Here is a 25,255-nt window from a genome sequence, read left to right as displayed (position 1 = left end):
TTGCGTCGCCGCGCGTTTGCTACTGTCCTGTAACCTAATTGGTGGGGTTCTTAAACTAGAGTTCGGTCTAGACAACATTTTTTTATTGACTGTTTCAGCGATCAATTAAGCACAATGCTAGTTTATTTCATGATATTTATTTCACAAAAATAATCAACAAAAACCTCTCTCGATTACCATTTAGATTTTCATGAACTTCCGTGAAACGTTGATTGGTTCACTTTTAATTCAATGTTACATGTACGCAATACAGATTCGAATGAAAAATGTTAAACTTACTAATATACAGTGCTTTCCTCTGAACAGTATGTACATATTTCACTCGTATTTACAATATTTTATAAAACTCCTTTCTCCTTGGACGACGATCTTGCATCCTTCGTCTTTCTCAAATTGTTTGAGCTAATTTCGAATGCGGCAACTGTGTCGCGATTCGAGTCGTGCTTGTTTTATTTCATTTTGTACGTTTCGTGTTGCTCAACAAGTCGCTGCGCTGTTCTTCTTTTGTTTCAGATTATAACCAAAGAATCGCGTTTTATCGACAACTAATTGGATCTTCATCATTTAGCGTTGACGTTGTTACTGTTATTTATAAGTACGGTCATATTTGCGTTATTGTTTGCTAAGCATACAGGTTTCTTACGTCGTGCGAAGACAACTATTTTCCCTTGTAATTTCGTAGACGTATTCTTTCCGTTTGTACCATCATTATTAATCGGCGTCTTCTCCGTTTCCCGAGATACTTCTTTTATCACAGCTTTACCACACTCTTTCGTTTCCTTTTCCACTTGTCCCTCTTCGTTATCTATTCCTTTATCTAATTTTGCTATCGAATTTTCGCTATCTACTTCTTTATTTGTCTCCTCTTCGTTTATAATCATATTGCGATCATTTTCAACGCTTTTCTTGTGAACGTTAACGTTGCCATGTCCCTTCTGATTACGATGCTGATGTTGATCGTGGTCATTATCGTAACTGTCATCGTTACCTATGTCGACATTAATAACACCGTCGTTAGAATTGCTCTTAATCTTATCGATAACGGTATTTTTGGCAATGTTTATGCTGTTATCCTTATCTTGGTGATTATCGTTATCGTTATCGTTATCGTTACCGTTACCGTTACCGTCACTGTTGCTTACCAAAACTTCTTCTATATTTGTGTTAATTGACGCCTTGTCGTCTGTTAAGTCGACTGAAGGAATTTCTACTACATGGTGGGTTTCGCACAGCGTACTATTATTACATACCACGGATACGTTTACACTTGGTTCGTGTATTACCTCAGTTGTCATTTCATTTTCTTTCGCAGAATCCTGGAGAACTTGTCGAAACACATCCTTTGTTTTCAGCTCCATATCTGTTTCAACAGAGTCCGCGCTATTCACGCGAATCGTATCACATTGCTTCTTAACATTTGATTCATCTTCGAAAATATTGCTCGTCGTTGATACGTGCTCTTTCGCGGTCTTTGACATCTCATCTTTTGCATCTAAACTGTTTTCAAAGTGATTGCTATCAGCGTTATAATTACGAATAAATTTCTCTATGTTCTCTAAATTTTCCACGCTTTCGTTATTCTCAACGTTAGTAGTAGTAACGGTGCTACTAACGATATTCGTATCTGCTGCCTCGACTGAAACAAAGAACGATTTCGATTTATGATCTCCGTTTGTCCAACGATCTTCCGATCTTTCACGTTTTCTTTTGTTGCTCGAATAATTACTCGAATCAAGCGTAACGTCATTTACATCGGCACGTTTCGAATTTTTATTTTGCTCGACTAGTGGTTTTTGCGACGAATCGGGATCTTTTGTCGTCGAAGAGGTTTCGTCGTTTTCCGTGAACCCATTACGATCGGTTCTCTCAAGGTGTTTGTTCACTTCAGAGATTTTTTCGGATTTCAAGATTTCGGAATGTCGTGTACGGTTCGTTAACTTTCCATGCGACGAATGTTTGGTGCCGTTGTCTTGCTGCTTCGTTGACTTGTCTCGTCTTATCGCTCTGTCAACGCTTTTTAGTCGCTCTTGGAATTGAGATTCACAGTCTTCGTGACGATCGCTCCGCTTACTCGTTGATCTGACAGATTTTTCCGACTTCTCGGTGTTTCGTGAATCGCGCAATTCTCTCTTAGCTGCTTTAGATCCATCCAAGCTGTTGGAACCGACATCGTAACGCCTCACAGATTTCTCTCGGTAACTATTATACTGGTTGCATTTGTTTCTGCTATATTTCTCTTCTTTAAACTTTTCGCAAGAAGGATGCCTTTTGTGCGATCGGCGATCTCCCCGCATCTCGCTCGTGCGGCCATCTTCCCTTTGCCTGATTCGATGACGTTCAACGCTACTAGATCGATAGTCATCCATCGTACTTGATGATCTCTCAACCGACCTGCAGTGTTTTTTCGAGATGTGTTCATCCGTTTCATCCTGACTTGTTCTAGCCTCATCGGTGAATGTACGATGACCGTGTCTTTTTCTCTTTTGCTCGGTGCACGAGTAACGATTATGTTCCGTATGATCGCGTTTGTAAACACCATTAACATCCTCGTGCGTTTCATTATTTTTTAATTTCGTTACAAGTTCTCTTACGTCATACTTTTTGACATGCTTCCTGCTCGTTGCCCTTTCTCTGTCGTTGTTCCTCTTTTCCTCAACGATATCCATCGCGTCCACGTCTTTCGTTGATGTTTGTTGAAATCGGGTATTAGGATCAATACCATTGCTCTCTCCTCCTTTTTCAGGATGTTCTTTCACCACGGACAACTGAATTTCTTTTGTACAAGAAGACGTAACATCAGTCACGGATCCGTTTTCTTTGTCGCTTTCTATCACATATCCATCAGTAGTCGAAATGCTGCTGTTATTACTACAAAATCTGCTCGTTTGCTTCCCTCTTTTCTCCTTGGACTGCTCCTCCGCGATTCTTTTGAGTAACCGCTCACCAAAGACTGTGAGAGGTGTTAAAGTGGTCTTCGTCAAGTTAGAATTATTGGATACACTGTACGATGAGTCTGTTTCCGTCAAATCATGTCTACTCTGGTTCGGAGGTAAAGAAATTTGACCAGTTTTTTGCCAATTCGATGGCACTGCTACATTATCGACAAATGTAGGTTTACAAACGCGACTGTTTGTTCTGACGTGTGCGCCTCTCTTGAACATTATATCGTCGAGCCTGCATTAATTGTATTGGATTACAAAAGTATGTGGTTTCAATATTGACGAGAGAAAAGCGTGTACTTACTGTTTTCGTAAATCACCGATCATTTTGTCTTTTCGTGTAATCTCTGCTTTCGCAGTCTTCAACAGAGACGCCAGATTTACCTCCAAGTTTTTGTTAATCTTCCGAAAATTGTCCAACTTGACCGTAAGTTCTGCAATTTGTTTATTTAATTCTGCGCATTCGTGTGAATTACTTTCCGTCTGGTTCGCTACGAACTGAGAACATTATTACGATCGTATCTATGAAACAAAACTTAACCTAACGTGTGACGGAAAAGTGCTGTGTTACGATTCTTACGTTCTCTTCCGTCTTAATTTCGATGCTTGGTAGATCTTCGTAAATGTCCGTGTCATCCTCCATCGTTTTCTCAATTTTGATTGTTCAGTGCATTAAGTGACAATGAATCGTAACACTCCCATTCTACTGTTCGAAATCTTTGGGAACGATTTCTCTTGTTTAACAAGTCCCATGGTCTATCAACCATTCTTACTTAGTGTACAATTCTTCTAGATGCGCAACGCGCAACGGTCGCGGCACACGATGCGGCGAGCACACTAGCACACCCGCTTAAAAGAGGACAACTTCCGTACTACATTCATACGCGTTATGTACCTGGTCCGGTAGTCCTAATATCGTATCATACATATAGATACATACATACAGATCTATGTAACACCATTTCTGCAGTCCTTATTGCAACGTAGTCAACGTCAACATATATAATCGATACTGTTAATTACATATTATAGGTATAAAATAACGAATGCATGTTTAAGAGGTTAATATCTCGAATAGTTTCGGTTCAAGAATTTCCTTTCGTACCGTGAACGCGAACGTGACAAAATAACGAAGCGACACCTGTCGGAATTATAAAAAATCGTATTCTGTGAGTAGATTGCTAATTATGTATCTACATATTGTACATACTTATTGTATGTTCATTTTACAAGCGTTGATCCCGGCTGGCCGTACTTTTCTGTATTGCAGTAACTGATTCCGGATTCTGCACCTCAAGATGATGAAAAATTTACTATTTTTTTCCGATTAACTTGAATCAACAAATTGTCAATTGTAAACCAAAATGTACATGTACAAACGTTGAAAATATTCGCCGTGTGTAGGGGAGCCGACAATACGTGTACAATCGAAGACTGGCATAAGAATACTATGGACGAATACAAATGGATATCGGATCGGGATGTACGCGAAACGTTCGTAAAAGAAAAAGATCTTTTATTAAACAAGGTATATTGTTTCTTTCAAAAATATATAGCCCGTGTATATTTTTTTAACGTGGGTAGGGGTTCACCTGTCGCGTTTAGTTAACCGTGTTAACGGTCATGAGAAATACGATGTAGATACAATATACGTGAGAACACTGAGAGGGTGTTTGAACATATAGTTTGAACATAATCCAAATGTCGTTCGAAAACGAACGTGACAGAAATGACATTAGTGACGTGATATAGCAAAAGTGATCAACAAGTAAGAAACTGAGGCACATGGTGCTGCAGGATTGTACGGGACCGGCTTCATTTTCATTATCTTCCGTACTCTCTCTGCTCCCTACTCTACTCTCTCCTCTACGCTGTTATGTACGATCCTGTACATATGTGTACATCATGTACATAGATATGTACTGTTACCTGTCGTATGCACTCACGCGCGTAAGTATAGACGCGCGTGCGCGCACGACAGGCTCTGCATTCGCGTGAACGTACACGCGCTTGCGCCTGTGCGCTTGCGCGTTACGCGCACGTTGAGTTCTCTGTACAGCCGTTAGCTTGTGATACTTGGACATTTAAGTACGTTCGGTTTGGATCGCAGTGTGATTGAAATCTCGTCGTTCGTTCGTAAAATGGTGATGGTTTGGATATGTTCGCGCAAATAATAAGTGGTTGGTGATGTCAATTTCAGGATGTTATATGTTTTGCGAATGGAACGCGTTAGGCGAGTGCCGTCGAAACAGCTTTTCCCGATGTCGAACGAGTTGCAACCACGAGGAGTGAAATAAGTCATTCTTCGAACAAAGTGTTTCGTGTTCAAGAAAAACAGAAGCAAGCCCCGTTCGACAAGAGGTTCGTATCCGTCGTTCGACTAAACTAGATTCGCTTTGATATTATGGCAATGCTTCGCGAGCAGCTTCGATACGTAGATAAAAGAGATGATTTTTCTCGCCGCTGTCGTCGTCGTTGTTGTTGTTGTGTTGCCATAGTTGGCAGTTCATTGTGTACACAAACTTAGTAATAAAGCGCACTGTTGTACCATAACAATCGGTACATCCGTACCAATTTGTAAACATTCTGCCAAATTTGTTGTCCCCGGTGTCATCGATAGCATTGTACATCGCAAAGTTGTATGCATATTATATCGTGGACGTGTATATACACATCGAATAATGTTGAAAGTTGTAGAGATTTTTTCGACATCTTTAAACAAGTTGATGCATCAGTGATTCCAGTGAAAGTTGTAACCCAATGGAAAAGACCGTAATTCGTGTCCAATTTAATACGAATAAACGAATTGTAATTGTGTCCGAGTAAAATCCGTATCAATTATAATTTGTTGCTTTTTAATAATATGTTTCGTTCAAGTGTATTGTTGTATACATAGAATATCTTACAGCGACAGGTTCAAATATCGCGTTGGAAATTCAAATATGGAATTAGCAATGTTTGGTAAGAAAATAAATGACCAAAAAGGGGAGAATATCGTCGCGCGTCACCATAGTAGCACGGAAAGCTTTCTATGGGTTTTGTCAATTTTTCGTAAGCCCATTTTCGCGATAGCGGCCGAAGAAAGAGTTCCTTTCAAGAGCGTTTCAAAAGATTACTGAATAATGGATCTCGAGCCCTGGCCCTGGACGTTAGCCGCGAGTGTACGGTCTTGTGCTGGACTTTCACCCTGCTGTCGGGATTCGTTTTTTCGACGGAACACTCGAATCCTCGTTTCTGTCAGCGTGTAAAACTGTTTCTGGACACAACCATGCTAAACGTGAGCCACAAGGTGCAATGAATCGGATCGTTTGTTCTAGTGGAAGAATTCTACCAGCCAAGCGCGCGCGCGTTCGTTGGTCGTTGGTCGTTGGACGGACCCGAGCGAATGAAACAAGCAGGAAACGGTTACTTAAGGGTAATAAACAGACCACCTCGTTCGAGCCTCTACCCTCGGCACGTACCTTTGCCAAGCCAAGCCAATGCGACGGTGTCATTCTGATGTACAGTTGAACAGAATTGCGATCGACACCAAGCATTTTACAACAAAATTTCTTGCTGATCGAACGCGTATCGTGAAATACGGGGATACCCTGTTCGGTGTCTAACGATCTATGTATACCATATAATACCTAACGAAGTTACCAACGAAGCCGTACCATGAAACATAGATTCGTTTCGTTGGACTTTCAATGTGCGTGACTACCATTGATATTTTATAATTTGAAAATTCCGTAGATAGGAGAAACGATTTACGATTTAATTTTTGTTTTCTAGTAACCGTGGTATGCGTGTACGAATTACTTCGTGTCGAAATACGTCGAAAACTGTAGGATTCGAAAGTAAGCGGATGGAAGAGAAATAAAAACGGAACGAGACGAAGGAAAGCAGAGTGAAAGAAAATTACACAGCAATCTGGATCGGTAGATCGGTGGATCGATGGATCGTAGCGGACTGTATGATACTGTATACTGTACATATAGCGTGTCTCACAGCTCACGGGGAAAAAGAGCCACGACAAAGGAAAGAACGAGAGAGGGTGTGGAAAGGGAAAGAGTAGGGAGAAAAATAGTGGGAACAATTACGCGTATGTAGATGGTGGAAAGATGAATGTAGGGATGGGTATGCGAATGTGTGGTAGAGTGGTGGGGGAAGAAACGACGAAGGAGGGGATGAAATTAGTGGGGATAGGTACAGAGAACGAAGAGCGCGTTTGCGTTCGCATTCTCTCGTTTTCTCGTTCTCTCGTTCTCTCCCACTTTTGAGGCCCCAAGCCCAAGCATTTCCGAGTCCGAGTCCGTTCGCGTCGGCCAGTTGGTTGGTAATTACGCGACGAGAAATACGTCCGAGTATTATGCGTAGCAGAACCCGATCGTCTCGAAACAGTCTTTGGGTGTGGCGTTTGTTTTTCCAGTGATCGGAATCGTATAGTCGTCGAGCGATCTCTGTGCCGTTGATAAATATGTGATTATCGAGGAAGCGAGAAAATTGGAAAAGAATGGAAAGAGAAGAGAGAGAGGAAGGGGCAAAAGATCGCGACAGAATCGCGAGTCGAAGCGAGTCCGAAAAGTTGACGCAGTTTCCGGTAACGGGTCGCGTAACGCCAAACACGTTGAACGGCCACGCTCTTTTCCCCAAGGTAGAAGAATGTTGTGCGTTCAACTGATCCCGACGAATTGTTGTTCACGTCTCGTTGAGTTCGATCCTTCGAAAAGTCGTTCAACGCTGCGGATCTATCGGTAGTGAACTTTATAGAAGTTGAAAGGCTTTATCGCCAACGATTTTCGCGAGTGTATCGAAGATTTACCGCGCAATCGCGATCTGTTGTCCGTATCTGCCAGAATTCCTTGACGCCTGGGAAACCCTCGTTCGTTTTTCCTGTTTAATCTTCCACGCGAATGTGTTTAGAATTTTATTAACTGGAATCGGTGCGTTTACATGTGTCTCGTGACTTTTTTCGCCATTCGCTCGACCGTATTGGGAGAATGACAGTCTCGGAAGAGTAAGTATCCGATGACGCATCACCTGTTCTCTGTCTTTTTCTGTCTGATACTCTTCCCTTTTTATTACTTCATTCCTCCATCGATCATTGGGCTTTCGATCTACCTTTAAATCATGTAAACATCGAAACGAATAGATTAATCAGAAATTGCGACGAATTCGCTGTTGTTTTCTAGTTGATGGTACGTATGCCATAGATCTAGGCTGATTTGAGCTGCGTGTGGATTAGATTTAGGTTTAGGTTTAGGTTGAGTTTTCAAGGGCTGAGATGGGGATTGTAAATCCGTAAACGAAATTCTGTTCTAAACGTTGGAGTAAGTTTACACGCCCGGAGAAGGACGAGAGGATAAGGGTCTAGGACGACTAATAGCAAAGTAATAAAGATAAGGGAAAACGACTCGATCGTGGTTTCGGAGAGGAGTGATCGCAGAGTGGTTGGGGAGGGTGGTTGCGTATCGCTTGGAGGGTACTCGAGCGTGTTCGAGTTACTCGAGCGCACTTTTGAGGTTTCGAGACTGAACGTAGTCATATACATACAGTATGTACTAGAAGCAGATAAGAATGCATGGTATGCAGTATACGACGACGACGACGGCGACGAGTCACTTGTGGATGCGTTCCATTCCGAGCAGGCCCGATCCGACCCAACGAGCAGTCCCGAGAAATCGCGAGCCAAGTCGATCTCAACCGATTCGAACCGATCTCCTTTTCCTCCCTTTCCTCCCTTTTCTTTGACACGAGTTCTGTTTCTGTTCCTGATACTGTTTCGAACACGATTTACCGATTCATCCACCAAGATTTGCCGGTGAATGGAATCGTTATGAAACAGCAAGATGCCGCGAAACTTTCAAACAAAAGATTCGCGTTTCCGTACGATTTACGTTTAAATGAATGAAAAAGATAGAATATTCGTAAATTTGTGTCGCATCCCCGTACAGGTTTACGTTCACTATTGCTTGTCAAAACGGTTGTTGATCTTTTCTGCTGGTTATACGGTCTCGTTTTCTGCTAGAATGGACACGGACGCGACGAGTAAGAAGGCCGAGCGGGAGGCACTGCGCGGCGTAATCCAACAATGGAACGCCAACCGTTTGGACTTGTTCGAGCTTTCGGAACCAAATGAAGTAAGACAGCGTTTCAAATGTGTATTTTTACGATTGGTCGCGCGCGAAAACCGAAGACAGAATTTTCCTCACGTTACTGGAATGTTTTCAGGACTTGGAGTTCCACGGGGTAATGAGGTTTTACTTTCAAGATAGCGGACAAAAGGTTGCAACGAAGTGCATTAGAGTAGCCTCGGATGCGACCAGTCAAGCTGTGATCGAGACGCTTATCGAGAAATTCCGTCCAGACATGCGAATGCTTTCCGTGCCAGAATATGCCCTTTACGAGATTCACGAAAACGGTGGTAAGTGTAGATGCGAGTAGCGTGATAGGTATAAGGCGATGGCGATAGTAACACGCTGCGAAAGAGTACGTATTAAGAAAAGTCGCACGGAACGAAATGCTTGAGACGGTTTCGTTTGGTTCGCAGAGGAACGCAAGCTCGAACTCGACGAAAAGCCGTTGCTGGTACAATTGAACTGGCACATTGACGATCGCGAAGGCCGGTTTCTTCTGAGAAGAATCGACGACAAGACGAACGCGCAGGGTGTTGCCTTTTCTTCCACGGACGGCTCCAGCTTTCGTAGGAAGTTGAGCAAACGCGAGAAGAAACAGATGAAAAAGCAAGAGAAGCTTAGCCGGCTGAAAAGCGTCGAACAAGACGAGAACGCAGCTCCTGCCGATCAAAACGGTGTAGCAGAAAAACTTTATACAGGTAAGGGGAGATTCTGTTCGAGATAACAACAGAACCGTTTTACGCAGTCTACAAGGACGATATAGAGACTGGTTGAACAATTTTGTGACGATTGCTCTGCCAATTGCTGTGCCGTTTTCTACGAACAGCTATCGGAAACGGTCAATGCTGTATGAAGCAAGGTGTAAGGTAACATTGATTGTCCTTGCAGAGTTACCGGAAACTAGTTTCACGAGAAGCATTTCGAATCCGGAAGCTGTGATGAGGAGACGCCGCCAGCAAAAATTGGAAAGGAAATTGCAACAATTTCGCAGCAAAGACGGCGGCCCCGACACTGGCGGCACATTGAAAATTTACGGGGAGGCGCTCTGCAAAGATGTTCCATATAAAACGTTACTTTTAAGCGTGCGAGACTCGGCGGTGCAAGTTGTTCGCGAGATGCTTTCCAAATATGGATTGGAGAAGGTCGATCCGCAACAGTACTGTCTCGTGCAGGTTAGTCGTCGCAATTTATCTCCCCGAAAATTTTATGATCGATGCGTTTCACTCTTTGCATTCTACCAATTATTGCATAGGTAAACAGCGAGAACACCAATGGGGGTGCGCAACAAGAGTACATTTTGGACGACGATGAATGCCCTTTGGCCATTCTAATGAATCATCCTTCCACGCGCGGTGAGTTGTCTTACTTTTCAAAAAGCTGAGTTATGTTTCCGCGGGGGATCGTTTAGACGAAAATGGAAAGTGATTGCAATTTAATTCGAAACCTCGCCACTCGACCACGAAAAGGTTAATAGATAATCGGACGAATAAACGGGATACGGCGTTGAGTAGCGTACAGAAATTTCATATGGTTTGTTTCGTGCGTACGGGCTTGCGCTCGATCGATGGGCGAAAGCGCTTGCGTTTTGACCCTTCCTAGTCCGCTCGTCCGAACCAACGATCGGTGGCGACTGTACATTCCGTCCGAGTTGCTCGAATTTAGCCAAGCTGCACCATCCCGGGGACATTCTAACGTTGCTTTCGTCAGTCGTTTGTCAACTGGACATCCAATATCTAGCATGTAGACGCGACAGTCGAGGATACGATTCTACCAAGGACAATTGTGACGATAAAACGAACCGCGAATAGACTCAGACTGTTCTGTGTCTAATATTTTTCGTATTTCTCGTATCGCTCGTATTCTTCGTATTTCTCGTACTTTATTCCTCGTATCCCTCGCATAGTTCGCAAGTGGTTTCAATTTTGGTTCGTGCACTAGAGCTACGATGCAACGTAACTGGTTCGTTTGTGCGCGCTACCCTGCGATATTTGTCGCGAAAGAATATCACTGCGAATGGTGGCGAAGTTTGGCGAATGGTGGTACGCGGTAAACCGCGGTATCGAGTCGCGATGCACCTCAAAATGGGCTGACACGTAAATTTGGATCTGACTGCGAGCTGCCCGGATGCGGAAAGCAAATTATTTCGACCTGTTCCATAGATTGCGGCTCACGGGGTTTGAAGCAACACGACAAAAAAAAGCATTCCGGGCAGTGAGGGCTGAAATCTCGGATGTGTGTTAAACATGAAACGTTAAACGTTTGCGACGGGTCGCGCGAAGCAGAGAGACTATGACATCTTTTTCTCCGGCTCAATTCAATGTTACGAAATAATTTTGTTTTCCTCGATGTCGGATGAGAACAAGAGAAATGCAGTACGATTACGAATATATAACGTTTTTATTTAGAGTTTCTTGAATACTTTGCCCGCGAAGAATAAACTAAAAAAAATTAAGGGACCAAGATTCTTTCGGGCTTTACCGTGTTTTGCAAGAGGGACCACACAGAGGCATATTCAGGGACCACAGCGATAGTATCGGTGCTTTCTATGCAACATGATGGATTGGGGGATTAGACGTAAGATGTGCTATTTTTTTGCAGTTTGCAAGCCGCGATTCAATGTGTTTGCTTGGCTATTTTGATTCGTTCAGATCCCAATAAAGTCGGAATCATTGACTCTATTGTATCGTGAATTTTCACCGAACTCTTGTCTTCGAGATCACAATTTATATACGTGGTTGCAAGTGCAAATGCAAAGATGTCACCTTTGTAGAATGCGATCAATTCTATTGGATTCATCGCATACGTTCAATGTAAAAAGCCAAGCAATACTCGATCGGAACAAGTTATCGTACTTTTATTCGATTATCGAATAAATGTATTCGATTTTGTCTGCCACTGTGTTTTCTATCACAGACGTTCCGGTGTTTCTATTGTCAAGGTACACCGTTTTATAATTGTACGTACCTGTACACCTATTGATCATAGGCACATGGTAGAAACGAAAGATATCCTCCGTATCGGCGCACATGAACTATGTGGGTCAGTAGTTGAGAACGAACCACGTGACGGACGACACACGATATAATACGCATACAAAGACTATCATATAGATACGTGACTTGTCAGGATCGAAAGGGGGAAAGATAGAACGAAATCGTTTTCTGGAGTTTACAGTACGAAATGATGTTCATGGAATTCTCATTTTGTTTGTAGGTTCAATTATGTTTCATGTTCGGAGGAGACCCGCTGATTACGTACCTAGGAAACGGAAGAAAAAACCGAACGGAAAATGGAATGAAATCGATTACAGGTGAGAGTGAGGAAAATGAAAGGTGTAGGGTGAATGGCGAATAGGCGAAAAGGAGGATGTCGCACGTACTAGGTAGTCGAGATTGCGAGCAGTCGTAGTTTACGAAATTTGATGTTTGCAGGTACGAGGATGAAAGACTGCCGTTTCTATTGGAATTGAACCCGGATGGCAGCGACGTTCCACACGGGGCAGGAACTCGTCACCGGTTACAGCCCAACGTGACGGAGGTGGGTTCGGAACGACCAGTAGGTCCGCAAGCAGTTCAAGCTCAGACCCTCACTTTGACCGGACCCACTGTCATGCCGAGACATTGCGTGATTGCTTTTACCGAAAACATCGTCACTTTAACGCCTTGTTCCAGAGATGCGCACACTTATGTGAACAATCAGAGGATACATCAGACGACGATACTTCAGGTAACACTGCTTTGTTATCGCGCTCTATTACGATTAATTGTATCGCACGACAATTCAACAATGTTTTTCGTTTGTAGAACGGCGCGATCGTTAAATTTGGCAGATTGCACACTTTTCGATTCATCGATCCAGCTCCCGAAGAACGTATGAGGCAACGTCATGATTCTGGAAGACAGATCGAATACGGCTACGAACGGTGAGTACATGCTCGTTTGCGAGGCAATCGAACCAGGTACCCACGTATTCGCTTGTTCGTTGTTTCGTTCGAAACCCAATGCTTAGAATTAAACGGGTACTAGATCTAGTATACAAACCAAGTAAATCGACAAGGAGATTCGGGGTCAACGCACCAAAGGTAAAGAGTCATCATGAAAATTTCCACTGTAGGCAATAGTGATGGGCATAATTTGAAATACAGAGGTGAGAGCACAGAAGTTGTTTAACGTGCAAATTAGAGAAGGAGACAAAGCATGCAATATTTTGAGCAAGTTGCGTAAACGCGGGAACAAAAGATTCGAGTTGTCTAAAATCTCCGCTTATCGTGCCCGAGCTTTTTCTACGTTTCGTTGAGTTTCGTTTGTTTCCCTTATTTTTCCTGTTTTTTTTTTGGTTCGCTTGTTTTTTTTCCTGCACGCGACTTGCTTCTGTACCGTAGACGATCCCCAGACTTGACCATCCAAGAGACGAACGCGGAAAGATACGGATCTGTGTCCGGCACTCCGAACGGTGGGCAGATACAAGCGCAAAATCAACCGAGTCAACAAGATCAGTCTTCGTCGCATTCGTGTAGTCGGAGCAAGCCGACTTCTGTTTCCGGCAGTGCTGCCGTTTGCCTTCCCCGGAGTCCGAATCCTGCTCCGGAATCGACGCACAATTACGAAACTACATTCGATCTTGACGGAAACGTCGAGACTGCCAGTCTCACTAGCAGCAGGGACGGTAACAGGTAACTGCGGTGATGGTTCCATCTCGGAGAAGCGACGATGAAACGTATATCGTCGTTGGTACGCGAACGTGATATATGTAGATGTAGATCGGTAAATGTACGCGTCGTAGACTATGAGGAAATATTGCGAGGATGGCAAGGATAGTGGATCAGCGATAAGTCGAGCGTAGGCAAATGCAATCGTTCTGAGATTTCCACATTTTAACATTTTAACATTTTGACGATTCGACAGACAAATGCAAAATGAGCGACAACCACGTGGAACGGACCCGATCCTACCGGCAGTGTTGGAGTTTCTCGAGGAAACGGAGGAAACATTCTTCCATGCGGTGATAACGGACGTGGAACCGTCGGCGCCTCAATTCAAGCTCGCTCCAACGTATACGCTTTACCTGGCAGCGAGGTATCGCGCGAGCACGCATTACAGACCGGAGTTGCAGCCAACGGAGAGAGCGCACAGGTTAACAGTGATGCTGGCGAACGTGGCCGGTACGATACACCGAGTAATCCAGGTAATGGCCAGCGGCCAGCGATACAACCTGGCGGGGACAGCTAGCTAGGGGCATCTAGACACCTACCACGCGTAGGCTACTACTCGTATTCGATGATAGAGAGACGACGCGGTGCGATGTGTGTCGGCAGGAACGGTACATGGACGCGTCGTCGTTGGCCCTGTGGCTGGCGAACGGCTCGGAGCTGTTGCACATGCTGAAGAACGATCGTCACGTCGGAGCGTTTTCGACGAGGGCCCAAGACATTCTGACGGAAGCGGTCCACGAAGCATTTGCGTCGTTGGTGCGGTGCATTTCTCTCGAGCTTGCTCCGGCCATGTCGCAGTTTATGGCCGATGCTGACGAACCAGCCAAGGAAGCCGGAGTTTTGCAGATATTCTCGAATACGATGGCTCTATTGAGACGATGCAGAGTGAATGCCGCTCTCACGATTCAATTGTTTAGTCATCTCTTCCACACGATCAATGCAACGGCTTTCAACGCTCTGGTTTCGAACACAAACTTGTGCGTAAGATGGTTTGGTCGCCGATTGAAAGCGAGATTGAACGCTCTCGAGACTTGGGCCGAGAGGCAGGGCCTCGAGCTTGCGAGTCAGTGTCACTTGGCGACGATCATGCAAGCGACGCATCTTCTTCAAGCGCCGAAATATAACGCGGAGGAGCTCGCTACCTTGAGCTCGACCTGCTTTAAACTAAATTCTCTTCAAGTCAGGGCGTTGTTGCAAAAATATCAGCCAGCCGCGGACGAGCCGAGACTTCCGGCAGAGTTGATCGAAAACGTAGTCAGAGTAAGTCGATTGTATGTACGGTCGTCCCGATCGCGCGCCAATTATTTCAATTCGTCGCCTGATCGTGTATCGTTTGTTGCATCGTTCATAGTTTCGTTTACAGTTTTGTATCATACATTCCTCATTTTACGTCGCGTTTTCGTTATTGTATTAAGTAGTAGACGCTTCGAGATACATTGGTTCGCGATCGATCAACTCGTCGCATCCCGTTACGGTACGTTCGAATTTCAGGTGACCGAAGGGGTGGCCGACACGCTTGCACGAGCCGATGGCAGAGAGATTAGGCTCGAGGAGGAACCTACGCTTGGCTTGGCCCTTTTGCTGCCCGAAGATGGATACAGTTGCGAGGTGATTCGTGGCGTGCCGCCGGGACTCGCCGAGTTTCTAGCACCCTTGCAACGGGACGGCTTGTGTCGAATGGCGGCTCAGCCCACTAGTAGCGGATATTGGACTATATACATGATAGATCACTATAACAACGTGAGTTGATGAGTTTGTTAGTTGTTCGATTATTGGATGCCGTTCCGGGTACTCGACGGATTAAACGATATGTTTGCTCGTAGTTTCGTAGTCCCAGCGCAATGAGCAACCGATCAGGAGGCTACGTTTGCAACGCGGGCTCCACTTCGGTCCAACCGGAGATTCACGTGATCAAGTTACACAAATCCACAAATGGAATGGGCTTGAGCATCGTCGCGGCAAAAGTATCGTATAGTACCATCCTAAAATACATAACAGTTCGTCGTTTTTCACGATTATAACCGCAACTTTGACTTTTTACAGGGTGCCGGTCAAGATAGACTCGGAATATACATAAAGAGCGTCGTCGCAGGCGGCGCGGCCGATGCTGTGAGTGTGTAAAACTTTACAATAATGAAACTACTGTTCCGTTTCTAATTTTCTTTGTTATTTCCTTGCTATTTTCACAGGATGGTAGGTTAACAGCTGGCGATCAGTTGCTGAAGGTGGATGGCCAGAGCTTGGTTGGAATCACCCAAGAGAAGTAAGTAAACTTTCTTGTAGATTATTTTTTCTTTCTATTATATAGCCGTCCTGAATGACTGGCAAAATTTGTTACAATTATTATCCATGTTCTCCTCAGAGCTGCTGAATACTTAGTGCGCACTGGTCCTATAGTAACCCTCGAAGTTGCGAAGCAAGGTGCCATATACCATGGGCTGGCTACTCTATTGTCGCAACCCTCGCCCGTTATGACCAGAGGTACGGATTCGTCAGTATATTTTACCTATCTCCCTCCCTATCTCTCCGTTGCTCCCAATCTCTCTCTGTTCCGTACTCTCCAACGCTTTTATGGTCAGTCAAAGGTTTCACGTAATAGTATCTTCGTGCATTTACTCGCAATTCCTACAATCTCGAACTTGTTCTCAAGGCTTTTCTCCGGTCATTCTTGTTCGCATTTACCTATCTCGGTCTGGCTCGCGAGAACTCGAGAGAGTTACCGATACCATTGCTTCACTAACGCTTTACTAACTGATTGTTCCTAAGCAGCGCACAAGACTCGACCCAAGTCAGAGCACTTGGAATCATCGGAGGTTCAGGAAGTGATCGAGCAGCCGTCCACGTCGCATTCGATGGGTAATTTGTTGAGCGTTCCAAGATATCCTATCGATTCAGGGATTCGTTCGATCGATGAAGTGGCAAGATCAGGTGCGATTCCATATCCGCGTTTTGAGATGCAAATTGACGGGTTCGATTCGCGTTCGCGCGTGCTTCCACGTTGTGAGCTCTCGACTCTGGCGGTCAACGGGATATTGTCAAAAGGTCCGCTACAGGGAAAAGAAGAAGGTACGATTAGTTCGGTTGGTACGATTGGTACAGTTCCGCGACCAGCGCAAATCGCAAATCTGTCTTTGCCGGTACAATCTAGTTCTAGAGGGCCGCAGGATCATTTGCCCGATCCTATCGATTCAAAGGGTTCGGACGTTTCCTGCGCCGGACTTGTGCAATCCGATAATCACGTTCCGAACCTTGCGAACACGACTTTGGCAATTCACGATACAAATCGATTTTCAGTCGGTGGAAACATTCCCGGCAAACCGTTTTCTCTCGATTCTATACCCTATATCGATCAAACCATGGAACTTTTGTCCGACGAACCGCTCGAATTAGATCAATTGGATCGACTCGTTGAACTTAACGAATTGGATGAATTAGACGAATTCGACGAACTGGATGAACGTCCACCGGATGGTGGTTATGAAACCGGCTGTAGTCAGGGTGTTGATGGTGGTGGTGGTGGTGGTGACAATAATAATGGTAACAACGACAGTAACGATAACGGTGGTGTTACGATAACCCCAACGACCGGTATTTTGCGGGTCTGTTCCATGGAGTCATTGAGCCGAGTTCAACTAAACGTCGATGATGATGTTGAAAATAACGATAAGACGGAATCAAGCTGTCAAAATCTAAACAAACAACATCGATTTACAAACGAAGCACACCAAGAGGAACTGGACGGAGAAAAGGCGGAAGATGTTACTGAGATTTCGAGCAAATCGGAGTCCGGGTTACATGAAACAAAAACGAAAAAGCATGCCACCGTAGTTCCCAAGATGTTTACTACAATTCCGGAACTGAATCTCGACTTATCTGGTTGGGACAGTGACAATTCCAGTGATATATCGAGCTATGACAAACGTTGGAAATCACCGGAAGAAGTACGTTTCGGACACGGCAGGGTTGCAGCTTTGGCCAGACATTTTTCGAAGCTCGGTAGCACTGAATTGACCGAAACGGTAGTTGGCAGAAGGTTATCCGGCGCTTGCAGAAAATTCGCCTCCGAACCGAATTTTGTCTCGCCCGAGGTTTACGAAATACGGTCGAGGCACCGATTTCCCGCAGTAGATAGAGAGTATTTGTCAGAGTTGAACTTGAGACGCAGAACGAAAGAACGTGTGGCAAACGACGAGACGAGTTGCAATGTTTGTACCTGTTCAAGAGTTTCGCCTGTTATGGGGAAGCGCTTTGCTAGTCTGCACGAGCTTTCGATGAATTGCACGGAAAATCTTTCTTCTCCTCTCCTTCGTCGGAATCGAAGACGTATCGTTAAAAGCGACAAGTTATCGTTGTCGGAGCAACGACGAGTAATAGATCAGCTCCAAAAGATGACGGATCTCGACGACGTGTCTGGAGCGTTTTATCCGTTGAGTAGAAACATGGTTGCATCTTCGAGCGATAGAATCGACGAGCGTCGCTTCGTTCAAAGGAACGCCGCGAAGATAAATTCGATCGAGTCTCGGTGGTCCAAACGATTCTCCAAGTCCTATCCAACTCTGGAGAAATCGATTCCATTAACGAAATCAATAAGACAATTAATACAACATTCGCAATCTGACGACGACGACGAAGACGAGGACGAAGACGATGGCGACGACGATGACGATAATAGCGACGATAACAAAGACAATGACAATGGCAATAACGATGATAACGATCGTGATGACAAGAATGACGATAGGAACGACCTGGTCTATGATCGTGGTCAAATTGACAAAGTTCTATTTCATACTGGCGATGAACGATATTGCAACGAGACCGGAACAGCTGTACCAGAAATCAAAGATCTTTGCTTGTCGGTCGATGCCAGCCAAGCTGTAAAAGAATCAAGCAACGACGGCAACAAGTATCAAGAGACGTTGTCGGCTGGCGATGAAACCGAAGCAAACGAGCCCATCGCGTATCGACCGACGTTTTGCAGTTCGCTAGGTCGAATTTCTGTACAAGTTGATTCTCTTCTACGTAAGCAACCGATGTTCTATGTCCGCGTTCCTTCAAATTCACATGCCTGCCGAGATTAAGAACGATCGTTGTACACGGCACGCTTGTCGATATTCACCCAACGCAGGCGAACTTTTTACGGCAATCCACCAATTTTTCAGCACGCATGTCGGATTTTTTTCGTTGGTCGATTACCACCCCTGCGAGGCTCAATTATTTTTTTCGTGATCGTGTTCTAAGTGTCAACACTTTTATTAGAACAACACAGCCGAGTGCTTGAACACAACTGTGACGTATAGTAGTCGTCAACTCTTAGATGATATCGCACGTGAACAATTCTACTGTGAATGGTTGTTTTCCATGTTCGTTAGAACGTTTCTACAATATCATTTGACCATATAATTTCGTCCAAAATCTACGTTTTTTTTTTTACTAATGCTTGCTGTATATTTATGTAGGGCTTTTGCCATCGCTGTTGCTTCAGCCTTCGTTTTTCTTTAATTCTTTATTTTCATACGCTCAACCACGTGCGGAAATGAACGTAGTTTGTGCGTGTTATATGCTGTCCAGTATGCATGGATTATCTGATTGTTCCCGATGTTTTACTCCATGTACGAACTAATTCGACGAACCACCGAAAAATGTGTTTTGCATCTTGTGCTTACCGCAGGACCTCGTCGCATGAGTGAACGAGATTTACCTTCACGGCTTGGACGCGACGTCGCTGCACCTCAGCAGCAAATGCATACCAGCAAGTCCGTGCCAGCGTTGCACAGTAAGTAACTTTCATGGCGATTTTATCCTCGACGAAGCGCGCGCTTTTCTTTGCTTTCTGAAGTCTTCTATTTCTATTCATTCCACACCGCGTTTGCATACGCACTCGCAACTCGCACGCGCATTCACCACTTGTACACGTATATATGTTTACTTCGAGGGTGATCGTTAACGCAATCCCAATAATAATTGTGTGAATCCTTGCGTTTTATCGTATAATTGTACATGTATATATTATACACGTTTAAAAAGGGAACGACACGTGCTAGAGATAAAATCGTATGTAACACCGATACACCATTTGCAGACGTTGGCACAGAAGGAAAGCAACAGCACGAGGTGTTCAACCCTGGTTACAGTAGAGCATCGTCCAGCAACAGTGTTACGCCACCGGTTGCGCAGCCCCCATCGATGATCGCAATCAACGGATCAACCACGCTGCGTTCTCGGTAATTATAGTTTCTAGCCTTTGTATCCTCGCTCGCGTACATCGTATCGATATCTTGTTCGTTTTTTAAAATAGCTCCAGTCACAATCTTCACGATCCGATACGAATGGGAACATTGCCGCCGAGCGGACTCGTAAGCAGACAGCAATCGTCGCCAAATTTGAATCCCTGTCAGAACACCGGGAATAGCAGCAATTCAAATCCTATCGGAGTAATTGGTTCTACTGCGCTTCAGAGTAACGAAGCCGAAAGATTCTATCAAAATTTGAGTGTTTATAGAAATCAAGATTCGTCGACGAAGCAACGATGCAGCCCGTCTCAACTTTTGGACGACAGGTAACAAAGTCTTCTCATTATACTTGCTTTAACCGAGTGATATACTATTTTACATTCTATTTCAGGAACACTTTACAGTTACAAAAGAGCTCGAGAGGTTCTCAGAGTTCTTTAAATCGCCCGAATACGTTTGACACGAATCAACCCAGAGATAGGCCGATATCGGCATACGCGTCTCAAGCGCAGCAGCAATCTTTTCTCGGTACGCAATCGCAGCAACAATCCACAGGCCCACCGCCCAGGTCGCAATCGTCTAGGGATATAATACGGCAAGAAGCGAAACTTCAGGAAATGCAAGAGGAAGTGAGAAGACGAGAATTGCGCGGTGGTGTACCACCTGCAGCGGTCTCGGCATCGGTATCGGTATCAGCGTCGGCATCGTCTTCGTCTTCGACATCGACGTCTGCACCGACTCCGGTGCCTGTTCCTGTTCCGGTGCCAGGCACGATCGCTCAATATCGACCTGCCGCCTTCAACGTCAAATCTACCGTAACCGCTCAAGCGACCAATATGACCACAAGGCCGATGAAATCGATTGGTTCCTCGCCGAATTTAGGAACGAATCCAACAGTCGGGATGCCTGGGGGAATTATGTCACCGACATCCGGACATACCGCGAGACAAACTGCCGGTTCGATTTACGGCTATATGGACCCGCAATACGGACAGTACGTAGCCCAGTATGGAAAATCTCCACCCGCTCATCAGCACCAGCACTCGCATCAACATCAATATCAGCATCAGCTTCAGCTTCAGCTTCAACACCAGCATCAGCATCAGCATCAGCACCAACATCAGCATCAGCAGCAACAACAACACCAGCATCTACACCAAAATGCGCAGCAAACAAGTTTGGGTCACACTCAATATGTTACACCACCGTTTAGAGGGAAAACCGAATCGACCCGTCTACAGTCAAACGGCGGAATGCCATCGTTCGATTATGGAAAAGATTCGAATAATCAAGAAACAAATAGAACCTACGGGGACCAGAATCGACATTTTATTGTCGGATCGCAGTATTATTTAAATGGCAGCACTGACCTGCGGAACGATCAGTATTCCGGTGATAGCGATATACATAGATCGCAACCCGTACCGGAAGGAAACAATTCCGTCCAAACCAACGAAGTAATTCCACTACGACCCGCTCTTCCGGAAGAAGGTTTCGGAGAGAGCCCGCCGCCACCACCGCCAAACGCATCTACGCATCCTCTGTATAACAAGCAATCGGATTCGAGGTATGATGCGGCCGATTCGAACGATCGGAATATCATGAGTACTTTAAGAATAAATCCTTATCTTTTTTTAATAGGTACACAGCAAGTATGCAAGACCCGCCTCGTGGGGGATATTATCCTGCCAACGGAACTGCAGGAACCATGTTACAGCCGCGACAGTATCAGTACAGCGCCACCAATCCTTGGCAACGGGAAGAGAGAGAGAAGGTACGATGCGATAGTAGAATCTTTTTGATTGGTAAATAGACCTAAGAATAGCATATATGTTATCGCTGTATACTGTTTAGGAACAAGCACGCAGACGGGAAGCTGCGAGGCAATGGCGTGACCAGCAAATAGCCGAGTTGAGCGCATTACCTCACAGAACTTCGCAACAGGAAGAGCAACTTCGAGCTCTCCAATTGGAAAGAGACTTCCAAAAGAGAGCTGAAGAAGCTGCCAATCAACAGGATGACGATGAAGAAAGCAACGATATGGATGCCGAGAGTATACAAAGGGTTCAAGGTTTGCTTCGCGCGGCCAACATTCAAGAACGCAACAACCCACAGGAGCAACAGAATCCAAATTTGCCTAAATCGAACGCTACCGGACAGCCCGTTCGCGGAACTCATGGGCTTCAATCGCTGGGGACATCGCTACATTCAACGACCGCTATGTCCCCACATCCTGTCGTAGCGCAACAATCTTCCCAAAATGTTTCTGGCGTTTCTTCACAAGTGATGCAGGAAAATTCCGGTTTACAGTTTCCACAAAATCATCAACGCGATCAGTCCAATCAATCGCAAAACCACCTCGGACAGATACCAATGTCTTCATTGATTCACATGACTGCTACTCACAAAAGCAGTTCCCTCGCCGAAGATAAGGAAACGCAACGTAGACCGGATGAACATAAACGGAAACAAATGGAGTTTGACGATACTCTGAAGAAAAAGGAAGAAGATGCGAAGCAGCAGCAGCTTCAACAAATGTATCATCACCATCAGCAGCAACAACAACAGCAGCAACAACAACAACAACAACTGCAACAGCATCAGCACTCCCAGTCTCAACATAAAAATCAACAACAACCGTTGCATCCGAGTCTACTACGATTGGAGAATTTGGTTATCAACGGACCGCATGTATCATGTAAGTAAACATTACAACACGCACAAACAGAATCGAGGAGGAGCAGATATGCAAGTGTTTCGTTTATCCGTGTTCTTTTTCTTTAGCTAACCAAAATGGAAATAACGAAGCCCCTTTGCCGCCAGAAAGGGGGTCTAGTTACGCGATAATGTCACAGCAAGGTACTCTGAGATCAAATAACATGAACGCAACCTCACTGTTGTCGTTGTCAAGCCATATGCAACAACCAACGTCTATTAAAAGAGTCTCGTTTCACGACACAAATGCGAACATAGATATGTCGATGCAGAGAAACGTTTCGTCGGGAAACGTAATTGGTACTGCTGCAGCCACGGCCATGGATATCATCGTGGAGGACCCAAATGTAAGATCCTCAATCCGTTTTGGTCGTTTCGTTTAATGCTTTATAGTTTTGTGGTTTTCATTTATCGAGCATTGTACTTTTCAGAACTTTCTTAACGATGCGGAAAATTTATTGGCGTCCCCAAAGACATGCGAGGGGTCCGGTGTCCCGCTCCCTGGCGGTACACCCGGTGTTATAGGCGCGCAGGAAGTTTACAAGTAACATTATGATCATTCTGTTTTGCTGTTTTTGCTTGAAATCGATAGCGTGCTTGTCCAAGTTCTTCTCTATCGTAGGTTATCACAGAATCGATTCTTTTCAGAGATCCGAGGCAAAGACGATTGGCAGAGAAGCAAAAACAACAACAGAATTCCCAAGTTGGGCCAGTACCTGAAAAGCTGAGTTTTAAGGAAAAAATGAAAATGTTCGCGCTGGAAACCGGGGAAGATGGAACTCCACGCGACAAAGTAAAGATTTCACGCGCCCAGCGTGAAATCGATAATATAGGAAATTCTACTACACTGAACAATGGCAGCAATAGCAATGGTAACAATAACAATAACAGTGGCGGCGGTAATCATAGTACCGTTAACAACAACGCTAGAAATTAGGACAGGAAACTTAATTTTAGTAGTTTTGCTTTACATGGAAATCAAAGTCTCAAAGATTTCAACGACTTACGACTTTTATCATGTTGCTCGATACGTACCTAACTAAAAGTTCCGACCAACGATGCGAATAAGACTAAACAACGATAGAATTACTTAAAATAGAGGGATTTATATCCTTGAATATATCAGTGGTCCATATTAGATATATTCAATTCGTTGTTATCTTCTTCTTCGGTTAGTTTCTTCCGCTTCTCCCTCCTCTGCACGCACACGCGCTTCTCTCTTTTCCTTCTTCCATCACGCCCCTCTCTTATTCTACCTTCTTCCACTCTCCCTCTCTGCTTCCCTACTTTTGGACCAATATTTACACTTTACACTAACGTCACAAGGCCACACCTGACCAATAAAATTGCACGAATGATACCGTTCCAAAACTCGGCGATCGAAAGATATATGTCCACGTAGTTGTGGCAGCATACAATAAAAAAAAAGTCTATTTTAAAAATGTACATAGATAGTGTTAATTTAATTTTTAAAAATTCTTGTTGTATGCTATGTTGCTTCGTATTTATATTTGATACCGTATTTAGTAGGATATTATCAATTTGTTGACGTTACGCGTACGTACGTTCTCATTATCGAGTCTCGTGGCACTAAAGCTTTAACGTGATAGAAGGACCTTAAATAGACTCGTCGAACATTCGTCGACAGCTTTGAAGTAGGAAAAAGGAAGCGTGTCCGTTATCGAAGTTCGTGTTTTCTAGGTCTAACACATCGATAGTTGAACCTTAACCCTTTCCGTATCGTTACGGTTCATTTGACTCTGCCGGTGGTCGTGCGACATTCCATTCGATTCCATTCCGTGCCTTTTAATATGTACACTGACCAAACAGGCCGAGCAATTTTTTTTCTCACTCGAACATTAGACATGTGGTAAAATGTTTAACCACAAGTGCAGACTGCTGAAATGTTTTTCTCGTTAGCGTTACTCGTTAAATTGTTTTTTGCCAATGGGACGAGCATCGAGAGGGTTTCCTACACCCCTCGAGAATCCGCCGCGCGAAACTTTAGTATATGTAGAAAGTAAATAACTTTCCTTGTTGTGTATAGCGAGCGTATAATACACCTTCACTATATTTTTTCCTAATGCGTATATCCCCACGTTTGGCTGAAGCAAAATCAATTTTATGCCGATGAAACGACTTGAAACGAGTAAATCAGAAACTGTAAATCATGTTCGCAAATATCATAGCAATTTATTCTATACATTATTGATAATGTGTTTAAAGATCATATATTTTTTGATTATTGTAAGTGATATAGGATGCGAATAAGAAACAGGAGAACAAGAAACAACTGCGTGTACTTTAGAAAGTGAATGCAAAAGATGTGCTAGACGAAACTAATGTTTTTTCGCCAAACGTAAAAATGCTTGGAACGTATATGGACCAAGTCTTAGCAAAAGTTTGTTAAAAAAAAAATGGAAAATACAACTTGTTTGATCGATTTAGAAAGAAACAAGTAATGCTAGAGTAGCCAATAATGAGATAAGAAAGTCTGTGAAATATGTGACGAACGAATAAATTTCATTTCTCTAGTAA

The 25,255-nt window shown here is 44.2% G+C and overlaps 2 protein-coding genes across 13 annotated transcripts in view; one reads left to right on the top strand and one right to left on the bottom strand.

Moving 5' to 3' along the window:
- Cno (adherens junction formation factor afadin) overlaps nt 1-25,255 on the top strand; it is a 25,915-nt gene extending 660 nt beyond the window's left edge. The window contains exons 1-28 of one of the 12 annotated variants that reach the window (XM_078188766.1): nt 7,220-7,938; nt 8,950-9,061; nt 9,153-9,345; nt 9,472-9,756; nt 9,947-10,230; nt 10,311-10,410; nt 12,272-12,368; nt 12,490-12,784; nt 12,862-12,980; nt 13,440-13,730; nt 13,963-14,242; nt 14,373-15,029; nt 15,261-15,509; nt 15,593-15,733; nt 15,813-15,878; nt 15,959-16,032; nt 16,132-16,250; nt 16,536-16,835; nt 17,064-18,791; nt 19,441-19,545; nt 19,852-19,993; nt 20,068-20,328; nt 20,394-21,569; nt 21,644-21,776; nt 21,857-22,700; nt 22,787-23,064; nt 23,149-23,261; nt 23,366-25,255. In XM_078188766.1, the coding sequence (XP_078044892.1) occupies nt 7,922-7,938; nt 8,950-9,061; nt 9,153-9,345; nt 9,472-9,756; nt 9,947-10,230; nt 10,311-10,410; nt 12,272-12,368; nt 12,490-12,784; nt 12,862-12,980; nt 13,440-13,730; nt 13,963-14,242; nt 14,373-15,029; nt 15,261-15,509; nt 15,593-15,733; nt 15,813-15,878; nt 15,959-16,032; nt 16,132-16,250; nt 16,536-16,835; nt 17,064-18,791; nt 19,441-19,545; nt 19,852-19,993; nt 20,068-20,328; nt 20,394-21,569; nt 21,644-21,776; nt 21,857-22,700; nt 22,787-23,064; nt 23,149-23,261; nt 23,366-23,654 (8,748 nt within the window). In that variant the 5' untranslated portion in view covers nt 7,220-7,921 and the 3' untranslated portion in view covers nt 23,655-25,255. Of the gene's footprint in view, nt 1-5,139; nt 5,301-7,218; nt 7,939-8,949; nt 9,062-9,152; nt 9,346-9,471; nt 9,757-9,946; nt 10,231-10,310; nt 10,411-10,702; nt 11,633-12,271; nt 12,369-12,489; nt 12,785-12,861; nt 12,981-13,439; nt 13,731-13,962; nt 14,243-14,372; nt 15,030-15,260; nt 15,510-15,592; nt 15,734-15,812; nt 15,879-15,958; nt 16,033-16,131; nt 16,251-16,535; nt 18,792-19,440; nt 19,546-19,851; nt 19,994-20,067; nt 20,329-20,393; nt 21,570-21,643; nt 21,777-21,856; nt 22,701-22,786; nt 23,065-23,148; nt 23,262-23,349 lie in introns of those variants that run through there. The other 11 variants (XM_078188765.1, XM_078188762.1, XM_078188764.1 and 8 more) reach the window with 11 other exon arrangements.
- Nucleotides 93-4,364, bottom strand: Flash (FLICE-associated huge protein). Its single transcript, XM_078188784.1, has 3 exons — nt 3,520-4,364; nt 3,244-3,437; nt 93-3,174 (listed from the first exon to the last, which is right to left on the bottom strand). The coding sequence occupies exons 1-3, from the start codon at nt 3,580-3,582 to the stop codon at nt 561-563; spliced, it is 2,871 nt and encodes a 956-aa protein (XP_078044910.1). The 5' UTR covers nt 3,583-4,364; the 3' UTR covers nt 93-560.

This window comes from Augochlora pura, chromosome 8, assembly GCF_028453695.1.
Source record: "Augochlora pura isolate Apur16 chromosome 8, APUR_v2.2.1, whole genome shotgun sequence".
Taxonomy (NCBI): Eukaryota; Metazoa; Arthropoda; class Insecta; order Hymenoptera; family Halictidae; genus Augochlora; species Augochlora pura.
The sequence above is the reverse complement of the archived record's forward strand: the minus strand, read 5'-3'. Positions and strand labels throughout refer to the sequence as shown.

Excerpts from the sequence above, each read along its gene's own strand:
- Flash (XM_078188784.1), bottom strand. The coding sequence starts at position 3,582 with ATGGAGGATGACACGGACATTTACGAAGATCTACCAAGCATCGAAATT. Across the intron at positions 3,438-3,519 it reads AAATTAAGACGGAAGAGAAC|TTCGTAGCGAACCAGACGGA; the intron begins GTAAGAATCGTA and ends TAATGTTCTCAG. Across the intron at positions 3,175-3,243 it reads ATCGGTGATTTACGAAAACA|GCTCGACGATATAATGTTCA; the intron begins GTAAGTACACGC and ends CAATTAATGCAG.